General features: G+C 40.1%; 1 protein-coding gene across 1 annotated transcript in view; it reads right to left on the reverse strand.

The window, feature by feature from the left end:
* EMILIN2 (elastin microfibril interfacer 2) overlaps positions 1-17,683 on the reverse strand; it is a 34,433-nt gene that overhangs the window by 16,099 nt on the left and 651 nt on the right. Inside the window, exons 3-4 of the mRNA XM_021386349.1 lie at positions 4,851-5,026; positions 750-2,684 (exon numbers count right to left, since the gene is read on the reverse strand). Of these exons, the coding sequence (XP_021242024.1) occupies positions 750-2,684; positions 4,851-5,026 (2,111 nt within the window). The remainder of the gene's footprint in view (positions 1-749; positions 2,685-4,850; positions 5,027-17,683) is intronic.

A 17,683-nucleotide genomic window follows, 5' to 3' on the forward strand; every position in this document is an offset into this window, starting at 1 on the left:
ACCCAAACTTGAAACTCATTGGGAAGGTACATTAAGCTAGCAAGTTGGACGACCAATGGAAATGGCTGAGGTGTGAAAACAATGCCAGTGGTGATGAAAGCGTTTTGCCAACTTGCCAACTACACTGTGGGAATGCAAACTTCTGGCAGGGCTATGAAGAAGAAGTGTTAAATTGCCACATCAAAATATGCCAGAGCTTGTTTGTGAAAGCTGTACGTGAAAGAGTTGATGCTGAGTTACAATTATTAACACATGCTGTGAAAAAAACTTACGAAGAATCTTTCTTATCATAAATTTGAATTCCTTTGTCTTTAGTTTTCTCAACTTACCCTTAAATTCCCCTTGAGCAATCAACTGGGGGATTCTCACACATAATCTCATATATACACATACAAAAAATAGAGCTGAATAAAATTAACTCAAATAACACCCACAGACAATTATTAATTATAATTCATTTTAAATTCACTATCTAAAAATATTACTTTTTCTTCTCCCTTTATCCTGGCTTAAAGTAAACATGAAAGCACATGATAATATTTTGTTTTTAAAGAATGCTTTCAAAAAGCAGTCAAAGTTCTCTATGGTGTTCTAAAGCAAAGAGCCAAAACTGCAGTCGTTGTAAAAACAAAGCAGAAATTGTGTAACATTAATTTTCTCCTCCTTTGTTTAGTTCCTCTATCTATGACTCAGAAAAGAAAGCCTGATGAAAGCAAATAAAACAGCATTAAAAAAGCAGGAAAACTTACGTGTGTCAGACTGCGATTTCAGCATGCCTTCCATGTCTGTGGTGATTTTAGAGACCTGACTATAAAACCGCTGGACAGAATTTTTGAGGCCAGAAATATCTCTGGAATGAGATGATATAGTTCCATTCATTTCACGTATGCAGTTCCATAAGCTGCTCACGTGCTTATCTAGACCTTCTTTTATCTTCTGCAAGCTACCTGAGACAGAGTCCAGCTTGCCGCAAACTTTTTCAACACGTGAGACTCTGCTCTCAACATCTGAAACACCATCCTGCGTCCCTTGGGTCTTTTCTTTACACTTGCTACGATCATTCAGGATTTGGTCATTTAATTGTTCTAGTCTCTCTCTCACTTCGCTGCAGCAATTATCGCTAGGATGAATGGTTTGATTTGCAAATGTCTTCTGCATTTGGTCGATTTTTCGGTAGACACCTCTTTGTGTTTTTCTACAGGTAGAATTGACCCCCAGAAGTTGCTCTTTGCAACTGTTCAAGCCATCTTGAAGATTCTTCACATCTTTATCCATGACATTTAGACTATACCGGAGCACACGCAAGTCCCTCTGTATTTTCTGGTTGTCACGCTGGTTACCCTTAATTAAGTTAAGTTTCTCATTAAGAGAGCTATTTAAAAATTGCAGAAGAGCAGAGTTGTTCTCCGTTTTCATAAGCAAGTGACTGTAATTGTTATTACAATTTTCTAGCTCTTTCTGAAGGTCCTCCATACCTTGTGGTGCAGACTGACATTTCTGCCCACAGAGGCGTTCAAGGGACAGCAGTTTATTCTTCATGAGATTCATCTCCGCTGTAAGCTGTTCATTTGCAAACCCAGTGTCGCTGGGCATGATAGGCACAGGATTCATGTACATTCCATCTGGGTCTGTGGTATTAGCCATCTCTAAAATAGTGCCACCTAGCCTATCTTCCAGTGCCCGTAGCTTTTGGTCAAACAAGTCTCTCAGTTCATCTGCCTCAACAGCTATAGTGTTTCGGAGAGTTTCCTCAACGTAAAAGCAGTGCTCTTCAGCATTCCGTTCAGTGATGTTCATCCTTGCATCTAGCTCCTCCAACCTCTCACCAAACATGTCTTCCAAATCTGGAGTTGACAATCGACTGATTTCATTATCTATTCTGACGTTCAAGATCCTGTGTGCTTCCACGACTCTGTCAAGCTTCTTATCTAAATCTTTTATCCTCTGGTCCAAGTCATTTCTCTCACCCTCCTTGCAACAACTGGAATAGTTTGACGGAATCTGAGTACGGAGAGAATTTATTTCTTTTTTCAAGTCATTTTCTTTACCTCTTATAACATCTATTATACCTAAACAGTTATTTTCATTGTCATCACACTGCTGCTGGATATCCTGTAGTTTGTATTCACAAGAGTTCTTCAGATCTGCCATTTTCTTTTCAAATCCTTCCAGTAATTCCTGTCTGAGGGACTCAAATTTTGAGTCTATGTATTCCCGATATATATTGTCACTAGGCATTGTTATTGTAGGCCCCTGTGCTGCCTCCTGCAGTTGTTTTAATTGTCCTTCGTAGCCTTTTACTTTACCATTCAGTTCCTCCAGCTTATCATTTCTGTTCTTCAAGGCCTCTTTGACCTCAGCTAGCTCAGACTTTAGATCTTCCACTTCAAAATCAAGAAAAGGGTCTTTCTGATCTTTATTGCTGAGGAGTCCAGGCAGATGAATACTGTCTGTTTCACCACTAACTGTGCTATCAGGCTCCGGGCGATCATAGAGGTTGTTCAGCCAAGTGACCAACACCTTACTGGCATCTTCTTGAACAGTCAGCTTTAGGTTTTCATTCACACGTGCCAAGGAGGACTGAAGTTCAATCACTGATCGTGTAAGTCTAAACAATTCTTCCTCAAAAAACTGCATTTTCTTCTCATGCGGTGGAGGTTCTGGCACTTCTGTTGGTTCAGCATCTGTTTCAAAGAAATAACAGACAAAGTCTGTACAGAAGTATTCCTAGCGGTATCTGTTTTGGTCAACAGCGAACAGTCATACTTTTGCTGAAATCCAAATAATGTTCTAAAATGCATAATGTGTGTTCCTCTTTTTATCTGTTCTTTCAGTAGTTTATTACTAAAATCTTACCAAATAATTTCAAACTAGAAGTTTTAGAATATAGACCAATTCCTGCCATGATATTACTTGTTAAATAAATTAGCAAGCAGAAAATCACTAATAAACCATTACAGAAGATCTATATACATCAAGACACAATTGTCTTAGAACAATGGCATCCCCTGTAACAATAATTTAGTATGTGCTGCTTTTGAATTTCCACTGAAGACTTGAATAGCAACAACTTACGTGCATGAAGAGGCTTTGTGCTCCAGTATCTTGCTAAGCTTGAGTTCAAATGCATATACTGGATAGAGTTCTGCACTCTTGTTATCACACTCACTTCAAAAATATGCAACCCTAACCCTAACTTGATACATATTTAAATAGTAAATAAAAAGGTGTATAGAAGCATAATCATTGCATACAAAAAATCATTAAAGTAACACCAGCACTACACTCTTTCAATGAAAAAAGTACAAGCAGACTTTACTTGTTTACATACTCCTTTGTCATTATGCACAAAGGGGCAAACTCTATAATGACATCATGTAAGTGCCAATTCAGATTTTGCACAATATCCTTCATACAATTCAAAATTCAAAGACCTTTGTGCAGTTAAGGCATACTACTACAGGAACAAGTAAAAGTAAAATGAAGTTAAGAAGCAGAAGTGGAGGAGAAAAAAAGTAAAAGTAAGATGAAGGTAAGAAGCGGAAGTGAAGGAGAAAATACACTTTATCATAGAGAATAGACACACAAATTCTTAGCATCAGAAAAGTACTTTCAGACGACAAGTAAACAGCTAAGGATAAGAAAAGTCCTCTGTCAAATTGCGTTTATATTGTGCTCAAGAGTTGTTAACAGTTAAATCTTCAGACAAAAGAATTTAGCACTGGTTCTAAGCTATGAATGTAAGACAACATTAAGATAGGTTCTGAAAGCCCTAAGTTTGGAATTATTTCTAGTTTTAAACTGGTTTTCAGCTCAAAGACAGTACAAAGGAGATTCAAGACTGACATGGTGGCCAATTTAATAATGAAGAAGTATGAACATATGGAGTAAAGCTATTACATATACACTGGTCTATATTTTCATTGAAACATAGTTTTTTGGGTTTTTTTGTAGGAGCAGAAAGAAAATCTATATAAGCAGTGTACAAGTTACTAAAGAGATTGCTCCATTTTATTATCAGCTTTTGGAAGTAATATTTTAGGTGGGCTACTAGAATATACTTTTAAAGCATGTATATAATCTACTGGAATAGTTTAAAGCCATGTATTCAAACCACTTCATTCAACTACACAAAAAATGCCACTGGAAATCTGACTAAGCCCTATACGTGACATTAATCTCCTATGATGCTGTGAAAAAGCCCTTTGGAAGGAAACATCTGTTTATCATTTTTTCTTAATGGTGAAAGGCATAATACTGCAGTAACAGCACTCCTCTCACCCTTTCAGAATACAGTATCTTACACCAACATTGTTCATTCTTTAAGGTATTTTTTCAGCATTTGAGACTTATCATTCCCTTACCCACTAGTATTAAAGCTAGTAATCTAATATTAATCTGTAAAATCTGCTCAAGCCCTTGGACAAACAAAGCACTGCGAAAATGCTAGGAAGAATTACCTAGTACTAAAATTAGTACGTTCTTTTTTATTTTAATAGTAGCTTCTCTCAAATACATCTTTCTTCCCAAAGATTGAAGAAACAAACAAACAAAAAATCTCTTCATACTCCTAGAAAAAAATAAGACTTTAATATTTTCCTGAACCATGAGCAGACAGCTGGCATTTATGGCCAGTGTTCCACACCCATCCCTCCGTTACTTCAGGAAATTCTCTGTATTAAGATCACTACTGCCTGGCTATTATTTTCCCACCACACAGTATCTTCCATATGGATCCTATACCTGCCAGTAGTTGGGTTTAATCAAAACCATAATGATTATTATACAAAAAAGGACAAAGCAAGAAACCAGACATGATCATGCATACCAAAACTCAAAGAAAAAGTTACCCAAGCCTTTCTTCACAATAGCTTTCGCTGGTGTCGTGGGCCGATGAGCTGCCCTGGGCTGTTCTGACGGCCCTTCTCTGCAGTCTTCACCTTTGTACCCAGGACAGCATCTCCATTCTAGCTCTGTCACAGTCTTATATGCAACCGTGTATCGAGGTCTGAAACTTGTTCGGTATCTGCCAAAACAGAGAGTATTTTAAATTATTTGTAACCTGATCTGTTATCTGGATCAAACCTAAAATTAAGACTGTTTTTCCTTTAAATTCATTTCATATGTGCTTCATTTTCTTCTTGGAACACCAAATGAATAAATGTTTTTGTCCAGGTTTTAAAGTTACCCGCACTCAACCAAGGTCACTTCAGGGAGAGCAAGCATGGCCAGAAGGGAAGGGTCATCCACCAGACATTGCTGAGAGTAACTGTGACTGACAGCAAATCTATTACTCTATAAATTCAAAACTTTTCTCCTCTAACTACTTGTCATCACAAACCCACCCATGAGGCTCCTCTGGCAGTAACTAGACATCAAAATGCTTCTGCCTCCTTTGTCCCTCTGTAGTCGCCACTTAAACATTCCTCACAATCTGTAAGTACAGAGCAGTTAAAGCCAGGAAGACTATTCCAGGAAAAAACAAAACACTGAAAGCATGAGTCAGGTAAGGACCTGAAAGAAGGAGCTGGATAAAAGGCAAAGACCAATGAAGGAAGCAACTCTTCCTCACTTTGCTGTCCCAGTTAAGCTCAAGAGGGTCTTACAGACAATCCTATGCACATTACGTGCACACAACCTCAAGGTTCCCTAATTACTTGCTCAAAAGTTACTAAACAGCAAACTGCTTCTAACTGTACAGCTTTCTTTAACCAAGATTTTTTCCACAATTATCCCTATGTGCATTTAATATATTGTAAGTTCATCTACAGTTATACAATATAGGATCCCCCCAGGCCATATTTCAGAAGCTGTTTTATTTTATAAAACCTGCATCAATTTAAGGAATAGCTCATTTTGGATTGAGAAAAGTAAATATGGAATAAAGAAAAAATATGGAATAAATACGGACTAAATGAAGAAAATAAATAAAACAAGAGTTCATCACCTAAGTTCTTTAAGGTGGTAGACCTGGAACAGAATCTTCAATATAAACAAAAAGTTATCCCAATTTCTCATGTGAATTCCTTCCTGTGAATAAAACTAACTCTACAGTGCCTTCTCCACTACAGCTTATAGATCTTTTTTTGCAGACTATTTCACATTAGAATAACAGTTTGCTCCCATTAAAGACAGACGTGCCTCCCAACTGAGGTGCCCCTAGAGCAGTAATACCCACACAAGAAACACAGGGCAGCAGCAAAGGACTCAACACGAGCTCTACAACAGATTTCATTCGTACAGGGTGTCTTCTGGGACAGACAGAATATAGTGCACAACAGGCACCAGAAGCAGCTGTGCTATCACAAAGAGTCGATTCCACATTTCCCTAAATGTTTTCTAGTATTAGTATGCAAACTTCCTTTTTGTTTATAAGCAATCAGTAATTAGCTACCAGATGGAAAGAATTAAATCTTGCACCAACTGTGAAGCAGTTTCTATTGAATATCATGGAGTTTAACTGTGAATCTCCATGGCTTTTCTTGCCAAGTTTGCAAATAATTAAAGAAATATATATATGTATATTTTTATGCAACATCTTCCACTTCACAGACGTAATTTTAATACATCCTACATCTGACAGTCCTTTGCTGTGTGTTTTGGTGAGATGCTTTGCAAATTAGGGTAGGGGGGTTCCGAGTGTTAACTACTAATTTGTTTCATTTCCAATGGCGTCTTCCGCAGTTCTGCAACAATATATTCTAATTCTTGCACGGAGGAAATACGTCGTGCTCTTTTGCGCTACCACTTCATCTACAGCCTCTTACTGAAGGGCAAAAAGTTCCTTTGACTAGCAACAATGTCGTCTTTTCCCAATTATTTTGGGGCCAAACAGTAGTCTGTCAAACAAGCCATTCTGGATTCTCTTTTCTCTTAACAGAAAGGCAAGGGTGGGTCTGGCCTGTAAATCTGTCTGTCAGCCACTCCCAGCTGCAGTGGTCTGCTGTGGTTATCAGGTTTTCTGATTCTGCCTTGGTGAACATTAACTCCGAGTGGGTTTCCAGTCTTTTTTTTTTTTTTTTTTTAACCTTTGCAATAGCATACATGAAACAGCTGTAGGCTGGGCTCAAGCTCATAATTTCTTTTACTGTGTTCATGAAAACGTCTGCTGAATGTTGTTTACAAATGTAAAGTGCAGACATCCCAAGGTCAAGTGCTTAAAAATTAAATAGATGAGCGCAGTTGTAGAGGGCACCACTGGAAAGGACAACATCCCAGCCACCCACGAACTTCCTTTTCCTCCTTGCTTATCTGAATGTTAAACCACATCTCATGCAGGGAATTTGGGTATCGTTCCCTCCTTTTGAACTAGCTCCTAGAGGCAGAGAAGTGACAGGATTAGCTAGGCGCTTCAGGGGTTTGAAGTGGTTGAAGAGTCATTACCATCTCTCTCACAAGCACCGCATTACTGAAGTACAAACTCGAACTTCCAGATCAATTTTCATATGCCGGAAATGGTAGTACATACTTTTCTCTGATTTCCATAAAACACTTAACTGCTCACAGCTTTGTGTGTGTTCCTTTCTATACTTATGGGGCCAAAATCCATCCTGCAAATCCAAGTATTTTGACTGTCTTCAGGCACCACCAAGTTACATTTCTCTGTTTCTTCCAGTACAGAATGTTTAAGAATACAGCTAAAAACAATTTTGTAAAAGGAATAAGAACAACTTCAGTACAAAATATGCATTTGATTACTCAAATTATACAATTTTCCTCGTACCATTTCTGCCACTTCAATCACAGCTCAGAAAAGTTTATGCATACTTCCTCTACAGTTGTGTTTATCAATGTAGACACCCTCAGATCACTTCAATATTCAGGTAACAGTAAGTTACAAGATGCTATCAAATACAAAAGAAGAATATAGAAAAGATTTAAAGGAATCATGCTTAATATTTTTCATATGGGCAAATTATAAAACTTTTTAAAAGAGGTTTTTAAAGCCAGAACTTTGCTCATAGGGTGGATTTCAGTGGGGGAGCTGATGCAGACTTCTAGGGCTTTGCCAGGATTTAACAGTCTAATGGCACCAAACACAATTATATTCTTGGATATAGTTCTGACAAAACAAGGCAAAACGCAACCTTCTGCTAGGAAGCATATCCAAAAAATAATTTGCAGTTGTACATAATTAATGACATAGGATTGGGAGCTACTGAACACAGAAATCAGATGTCTTCATTTATGTTTACAGTATTTTCAATCAAGTTGCTCACTTATATTCACATCAGGATATATAAAATATACTCAGAGTAGCAAAAGAGACAATGTCATTATAACGTTGCTTCTCTACACAGCTGGGAAGCTTTTAACGTATTTTATACTCATATTTTATCTTGTAGATGTGAATCTCTACACAGTTACCTAATGAGGCAGTTTGGTCAAATGGATTCAGAAAAGTCTCTTAAAGAACTTCAGCTCCACTTTAATGCCTGCATATGTTGGAACATAATTAAAAAGATAATAACACATTAAGTCTTCCTCCAGCTGACTTAGATTTCTGCTATTCAAGTAAGTGTTAATAGTCACAACTTTTTTTACAAGTGTCTCACAGATGGTATTTTTTTTCTTATATGATTAAAACTTGCACCATAAGCATTTGTTGTACCCACCCTCATGAGGACTCCCAGCTAAAGAAGATGGTCATATCCTTTTGCTGAATTAAGCCAAATAATATTAATGAGGTCATTCTTTTAGAAAGCATGAACAGAGAGCAACTTAAACAGTCTCTAATTTTTCCTTGCAAGAAAGGAAATAAGAACAGCTGGATGTTTAAGACTCTTTCCATAACAGGGTTTTAGCTACCAATGCCTACTACCTTCACCATGAATTCAACATGGTGATCAAATGAGACAACTCATTCAGAACGGTAACGCACATCTCCATTTTTAATATCTAAATATTTCATAGTTGAACTGAAGTTGTACAGTGTGACAATAATGTTCAAAGTCTCTTCCTCTTTGAGAGAAAAGTATTTTCTTAGGAAAATGCTTTAATTAAAAATACATGTTTGCTTCTAAAGCTAGACATTTCGACTACGGAATGAGCTATAATTTTCTCATGGTGCTAAACCACAGAAGGAAGCAGTTAGCACTGATATTTGGAATGTCACCTAACAGTGATAAAACAAATCAGAAACATTTGGACGAAATTGGTGGGAAAACATATGGCTCAGTTCTGTAACTAGATATTAACATTCAACCTTTAGGGAAATGCAAGGAGATAACTGCCACCACATCCTCACTGTGAGCAAGGGACTGCAGAATCAGCATGTTTCTACATAAGCAGTGTATAAAATGTTTATTCTGAGCACAAAACTTCAAGGTCAGTCCAAAATTCTGTAGTCATTGGAACAGGTCCCATAACTTCAGCGGCCTGCAAATCATGGTCTTATTGAATATAAGACAGCTAATCTTCACTACTTAATGCTTTTATTGAATGTAGATACCCTATTTCTAAGTGATCTAGTATTCTCTGGCATGCCCCAGTCGTCCACATCTCCAGTGTACTTCAATGGGAGCGCTGGAGTAGCACACAGAACACCTCCTCACAAATTACTTACCTATAAAATTAAACACAATCACATTTTGAAAAGGTATTTTTTATTTTGCAGGCTGAAAGAACATCTGCTTAAAATACACCTAAGTTGTCCATTCCTCCCACACAGCTACTGAGCTAGTATTAGTTAACCCCACGTCTTCTATTTCCCAACAGTCCAGGCCCATTTATAGCCCCTACAAACAGTGGCAGAAATTCCAGTTCCAGTGAGACCAAGCACACATTTAGTCATTGTCTGTAACAGTGAGATTCAGGATGCCTAACTTTCAGGTGCCTACAGTGTATGGATGAGCACTAGCTGCATGTATTGCCACTAAGGCAACAGAACAGCCAGCTGAGTCTAAACAGGGCAGCATCTCATCCTGAAGTCCTATTTCCATCTGATTAATCAAACAGCATGCTGGACACTGCTGACCCGCACTTGAGACACCATGACTGCAGATATCTAAGTTCCCATATTCACACGTATACCTCTGCAGGGCAAAGAAGTGAAGTTAGGGTGAGCTGAATCCCATCTCTGCATTTTGCTCATTTATAATCTTGCTACTACACAGCAGCAGTGGCAGCTATCTTCAGCCCTAGCCCACAGATGAGCTTAATTTAAGAAAAATACGTCTTTACTCAGAATTTGTCCTAAGGCATTTAGAGCAACTGGTGAAAAGATGTAGGAGTAGATTAACTTAAAAGTCTAGGTGCTCAGTAAAAGAAAGCCATCAAGTCAGTAATAAAGCCACATTATACACAGTACTAAAAATCTATTTAAAAACAATCCTAGAAAACCCAAAAACGGTTATTGATTTTGATCTGGCATTAGAGACAAGAAGTTGCTTCTTACAGACTTACAAAAGTCTCATCTTTACCCTTGTCTCCTTTCTTTAGCTGTCAGTGCTGCTTTCCAAGACTGCCGTAAAGAATGATGGGACATCATGTTTTCAAGTGTTTTCAGGAGTTGAGGTTGGAGTCTTTTCCTCTGAAAAACTGCCCAGGCACTGGGCCCAGCCATAGCCATCTCAGCCAAAGTTCCCCAGAGGCCACAGACAGGTCTTTATGTAAGATCTGTGAAGACACGTGATGTCTCTCCACCTTCACACCACATAAGAAGCACAACGGGAGCAGTTTGCCTCAAGTCTGGAAGAAACTGTGAGCGGGCAGGAACATGGCACAGGTGACCTGGATCTCTTCCTCCTACTCTATTCCCAGCACATCAGCACAGGTAGACAAAAGTTGCTTTCTTCTATCCCTAAAAAAATACTGTCCCATTATCTACTGGTGATAGGGAAGGAGCAGAGAACCATCCTGTCAAAATCAGCTCACTACAACCTAATCTCTCACATGGTTCTCTTTAATGCTGAACATTGATTCAATGCATCCAAAAGAATCTGACTGAATTTTACCAGAAGACTTTTTTTTTTTCCTAATAAGAGAGGCAAAAGACCACGGGTCTTTTAGTGAGATAGGTCTCATAGTAAGATATACATGTATATATACATAGACAGAGATTGATATATATGTCAGTCACCAAGCATTTTATTTTTAATAAGCTGACCACTAAACTCCAGTACAAAATGACTAAAAACTAGGTTTCAGGTATAAATTTGAATACTCTTAAAGTTACAGAATTATCACCTCTGAAAGCTAGGCAGGCATCATCTTCTTATGAGCAGAGAAATAAATATATAGGATGTATTTAAGTAACTTCTAGCCATACTCCGTGGCAATGTTTAAAGCAGAGCTTTGTTCTTGAGACTTATACTTCTTACATGATTACTTCCTTCTATTTTGTCACAAGATAAATATATGCCAGTCAACCACATGCTGATAGACCAACAATAAGCTACTAAAAACTTAATCTAGCTGTAGAGGCCCCTGTTCATAGCAGGGGAGTCAGACTAGATGGCCTTTAGAAGTCCTTTCCAACTCAAAGATTATTTTACTCTACAAAAAACTCTAAGTAAAATGGGATATTAGAGCCCAAGAACACAAAAGAGTTTCAGTAAAGTTTTGTAGGACAGCACTGTGCAGTAGTCCAACAGTGATCGAACAGGAAGGGACGTAGCGACAGCTCCCATGCTTACACCACCTTCACCTGCTCCTGCCTGCAGCAGGGAACAAGCTTCTCACCTTACACCAGTGCAAAGGCCAAGTGAGAATGCAGAGTACTGCTTCTGACAAAGCTCCCTGAGAAATAAGAGCCCCAGCAGGGTCCCTTCTGCTTCCACTGCCCAAGAAATAAGCTTATTTCTACATGTGAGCTACTGCTAATAGATTATTCAGAAACATACAAATGGAATACATAGAATGGATAACCAACGCTGTTAAGAACACAAGAGCCAGCCTGTGGGGTTAGCCATGATCCCAATCTTCAGAACAAAACACAGCTCTGCTTTGAGAGCTGATACTTTTCCAAGACATCAGGTCAAAGTGAACTGGAAGGGAGTGGAAAGATGAGATCTGAAAGCAAAAAGGAGGTCAGATGTCCTTAGGACTGTGGGAAGATGGGAGGAATAATCAGCAACATCTAAAACAGGAACTGCTCACTTTCTAATGGTGCAGAATATTCCTTGGATGTTTTTTTTTTTTTTCCTGGGGGGTGATTTATAACAAAATAGGCCTTAAATGGGTCAGCAGCTCCCAAAAATTAACAATTTGTTATTTTGGAAACAGTTCAGTGCTCAACAGAAGAGGCCTCAGACTTCTAGGTCATATACTTCTCAAACCAGAAGAACACACAGAAGTATAATTACTTACATTAATGTGAACTGAAGAACAGTTTGTGGCTTTTTGAATTACAGCAACAAACTATGAATGATGTATGAAATTAAAATCCCCTGTCCAATTCACAGAGAAGAAACTCATTGTTGCACTAAGTGTATAGAGATGCACAACTTCAAGCTCAGGGAGATTGCCAGGAAAGTTTACCATGCTCAGCAGGCTCTCAAAGATTATCAAACAAGCACTCCAGGAAACTGAAGTATGCTCTGAAGTTGTTTAAGTTTCCTTACTGTTTTCAATGCAGAATCCCTTAGGCTAAACTCCCTATGCAGTCAGCTAGTTGGAGCCTGCACAAAGAAATTCTGCTTCATACAAAATACCTAAGTAGGAAAAAAAAAATCCTTAAAGACTTTTCTAGATATTTCAAGGGGAAACATGAAATAGCCCTCAACTTCTTGTGCATCCTGAAAGTTTTTCTTATGAGATATGCACTGCTAGGAGCCAGAGGCAAGCACAGCCTCTGATCCTGTACTGACTTGTATGTCTTAGGATCCTGCTCAGTGCTGAGCGCTCTGACACTGCTTCATTTCCATCAACCGAGTATTCTCAGAGAAAGCAACTCTGGGACTGTTCAAAGACTGAAAACTACATGTGGATTTACTACATGTTCCTAGACAAGGACTGGTGTGCTCCACCCAGGACACCCCGAGGTTGCCAGAGAACGATAAATCAATACAGCCATCTGAAGCTGAACTGGAAGTCTGACATCCTGTTTGCCAGAAGGAAAATTCCCACTTTTACTTAAAATATTTTTATTAATAAGTGTTGCATACTGGTTATTTAAAGCCAAGTGTTACTAGTAAGTATAGTCATCTATCCTGACATTTATGATTACAGAAAACCAGCAGTAACAGACTCTAAAGTTACTTCAGTCTTTTTGCCTTAAGTCTTCCCCTTGGCAATGACTGAACTTTGCTTTGGGAGCAGGCTTGTTTAAGGTTATTTACCACAAGAAATTGGAAAATGTTGCTCAATGAGAGATCTGGAGAGGTTTGCTAATTTAGCTATTGATTCATTTATAACTTTCTTGGCAGCTTTCTTATGTGCAACCTAGTGGAGTAATTGGTTTGCTTATTACACGTTGATCATTAACGTTAAGATGAGATGTTCACACTAAATCATTAAATCTGCTCCCCGCAAGCTGAAGACAGGTGACCTGGCTCATTATTCACTTGAACACACACTTATCTCTATGCACATGCACAGAATTAATGCAGACCGTTATCTGAATTGGGGGATCTGACAAACATCCTTTCTTCAAGTCCCTGAGCAACGTGACACAACTTTGAAGCTAGCTCTGCTGTTAGCTGGGGGCCACGGGGGCCGTTACATGACCTCCGGGGGTTCCTCCCTCCCAATCTAAGTTTTTCTGTTTGATTTAATGCCTCACACTCCCCAGCTCTCCACGAGCAGGGAAGTCCTGTTTGCCATCTCTGCAGCAACAATGGAAAACCAGAAAGCACACCCCTGTTTCAGCTCACAGGCAGGCTTATTATCAACTAAACATTACTAGTGAAAGCAGATTTGCCCCAAAATCTGGGCCAGAAGCTGAGGTATCTAAGGTACAGTCAATCCTATCACATCCCACACTGAAGCAGCTACACTGACCAGAGGATGTCCAACATAGAATCATTAAGGTTGGAAAAGACCTCTAAGATCACCTAGTCCAACCGTCCACCCACCACCAGTACTGCCCACTAACCGTGTCCCTACAAGTCCTGCCCAGGCTCCCTGCTCTTCCAGCCCCCTGCACGTGGGGCATTACAGCAGATCCACAACCCTCAAGAGTTTGCAGAACCTAGTCAAGGGGACCTTACAATCTACTCTTAAGGTAATTAAGTTTCTAAACTACTCATGAGAAAGCTAGGAAAGGAAATTCACAACACAGTAAGTGGGGAGAGGTCAGTTATTTATGAAACAGTGCTACATTTCAAAACATACAAGCTCTCTTTGGTGTGTAAAAACAAGAATATTTTCATATAAGTATCCTTTATGCCTGCAACCTATTAATAACAAAGTTTCTCTCTCCTTCACCAGTCACAGTTTTAAGTAAAATAAATCAGGAGTCCCCGAACTTCAAAGGGAACATACTTCAAAGGGCACTTCTGCTTTTTCTTTCTACTCCCTCTCTTCCTATCTCTTAGGCAGCCACACTTTAACTCACATTTATCCCTGACACCTTCATTGGCCGAAGTATCCCCCAGCTGTTCAGTGAGAAAACGTATTATTGAGCCCAAATAGCTATAAAACATTTGAACAATGAAATCTAATTATTTCCTGAGTTTCCACTTAACATTTTAGGAGTAAAATGATATTTGAATGGACGTGATGGGTTCATGCATGTACATGATTTTTAGGCTTAATCACCAGAGCTTTCTATTTGTACCAAAATAAAAAGTCAGTGATGACTATAATTCATATCTGTGACACCTAACACTCCCATATATGAAGAACACTCGGAATTCAGGCGCACACTGTATATTTAAGGCAGTGAAATACTCACAGAGCCTTAAGTGCAGAGAACTATTTAAGTACTTGCTGTGCATGACCTAAGCTATACTAAACACTAGAAGGGCTCCCTGACGGACCAAAAAACCACCCTACTCAAGTACTAATAAAACCCAGAGATCTTTGATACAGTCAAACTCTTTGTTTGATTCGGATCTCCCTGTACCCACTGTCTGTAACAGAATGAGGTCTCAGATAAACCAAGGGTATCTGAAGGAGCCTACACAGGGTCTGTTGTTTATTCCAATGAATCTCTACTATTTAGTCAATTTTTAACTTCTCTATGCCCGCACATAAAGGAAAAAAGAGAATGATTTCAGAAAAGTCCTCACAGCCATTTCTTTCATTTTTTTTATAGCTCTTTCCTGTCCTATTCCATTTGCTAGCTAGGCACTGAGCTGGCAAACATATATAAACATATTTTGTTATTCAAACCACTATTCCTACTGAATTAAACAATACTTTCCACCTGAAGGAAGTTATTCCTGCGCACAGTGGCGTGCAGGATTTGAACAATATATTTCAAACAGATTAGTTATTTTCTTACTCTGCTGCTAAGAAAACAAGCATACAGCAACAGACAGAAAAATAAGTCATCGTCTATGAAAAGACGGTTTTGAACACAATAAAATTTCAAGATTTTGATATGATCTGCTTCAAGGACATTCCAGCTGCTTTCAGCATTCATTGGCTGCTGCTGCAATAGGTACTTAAAATATTTTATGTTAAGAATGAGGAATTATGTAGCAGTTGCCACATGAATAAAACTATACTTTATGTTCACCAAAAAGTCAAATTCAGGGAACAAAGGCTTATGTTAAGTATCTAATTCCATTCCCAAAGAACAAAAAAGCCCCATGAGATTGCCCACAGCAGCAAGCACAAATGTCTGTTTAGCCACACTGTATCTCTGACAACAGCCAACTCCAGACATGTAGGAAAAGCAGAAGGACAGGCAGCACCATTTCTTAGAACCACAGTGTAATTTGGAAGGGACGTGACTTCTGGAGGTCATTCAGTTCAGTTCCCAGCTCGAGCAGGGCTTTCCCTTCTGACTTCTGCCAAAGCATCCACCAGCTCAACCAGTTTGTGGTTCAGGAGTTTCCTGAGCTAGAAGCAATGCCTTAGCACTTTCTTCATTATCTACTAGCAGATGGTCCAAGAAAACGCTAATTTACCACCCCTGAAATTCCTTACTTCTATGCTTGCTGATTTATGTGTCCTCAGAGCTCAGCTGTAACCCCTCCTCACTCCTCCACAGCTCTACTACTGAGACTGTGCGCAACGGAGTGTACGCTCCATTACACAGCCTCAATCATAAGTCCAAAGTGGCCAGTTCAATACTCCAGAGAGAAACAAGGGAAATTACACAAGACAGTGCGACTTGGCTGCCTGCTGCCTTTGTTATTTGCCCCAAATTCCTGTATTTATATATCCCAAAAGAGAAAAGCTATTTTTCTAAACAAACAAACAAAAAGCAGTGCAATCAAATGCCAAACACCCAACACCTACTGTGCCAGGCCCTGGGATGGCAGTGCCATCAGTGTACACTGTTTGTTCCAGTAGCACCCGGCACCAAGCAGTATCAGTCATAGCCTCACTTTCTCATGTCAAATTAAAACCAGTTATTTGTCATAAAAGAATCCTTGCCATCAACTCAGTCCAAGTGTAAGCCTGATTCCCCCAAAATCTTGGAGTCCTCCCACTGACTTCTGGAGGAGGTGAGACAGTTTCACAGTGCGCTCATCATGCACAGTTTTCCAACAAAAGAGCGCAAACAGTGCTGCTCTTCTACTGGGGAAACTGAGGAATTTGCTAGATTAGCCACAGTGCAATGCAACTGTCCCCACCTCCTGCTACGCCTGCAAGACCACGCAGCCTTGTCACAGTGGGCTGAGCTCTATGTAGGTGCTTACCCTGCAGGCTGCTGTGCGCTCATGGTTAATCACAGAATCATAAAGTTCGGAAAAGACCTCTAAGATCATGTCCAACCACCAGCCCATTCCCACCACGACTACTAACCATGTCCCCCAGTGCCACATCTACCCTTTTCATGAACACCTCCAGGGATGGTGACTCCACCACCTCCCTGGGCAGCCCGTGCCAGTGCCTCACCACTCCTTATGAGAATAAATTTCTCCTAATTCTGAACTTGAACCTCCCCTGGTGCAACTTAAACCCATCCCCACTCATCCTATCACTGTTAGCTGGGAGAAGAGGTCAACACCCATCTTGCTACAACCTCCTTTGAGGCAGTTGTAGAGAGCACTAAGGTCTCCCCTGAGCCTCCTCTTCTCCAGACTTAACCATCCGAGTTCCCTCAGCTGCCCCCCATAAGGCTCGAGACCCTTCAAAGCTTTGTTGCCCTTCTTCGCAACCGCGTGAAGCTAAACCAAACAAGCAACTTCGCATCACACCCTGCGCAAATCTCTGCACTGGCTGTGCTCCCTGCTGGACAGACAACTGATGGAGAGACCGCAAACACACTGCCTCACACTCCTGGCTCTCCATTGTTGTTACTCGCTGATCCAGCTGCACAGAGCAGCCGCAGGCCCACTGTGCTCGGCGCAGCAGCCTGGTACACGCGGAGCAGCGTGTCTTGCCAGCAGGTGCTGGGCTCCAGCCGCCCGCAGCATTAGCCCGCATGCCCCGGCAGGCAGCGCAGCGCGGCGTGCCAGCACAGCTCCCCCATCCCGGTCAGTCCGCACAGCGAACGCACCAACGGGCTCAATGTGGCTCTAATTAGTTCCAGCAGTCTTATGTTTGCAATAAAAGAGAGCGCTGGCTTCGGGGCGTGCTCGGGGACCACAGGCTGGAGCAGGACGGCGGTCCCGCCCGGGCT

The sequence above is a fragment of the Numida meleagris genome, chromosome 2 (assembly GCF_002078875.1).
Source record: "Numida meleagris isolate 19003 breed g44 Domestic line chromosome 2, NumMel1.0, whole genome shotgun sequence".
Taxonomy (NCBI): domain Eukaryota; kingdom Metazoa; phylum Chordata; class Aves; order Galliformes; family Numididae; genus Numida; species Numida meleagris.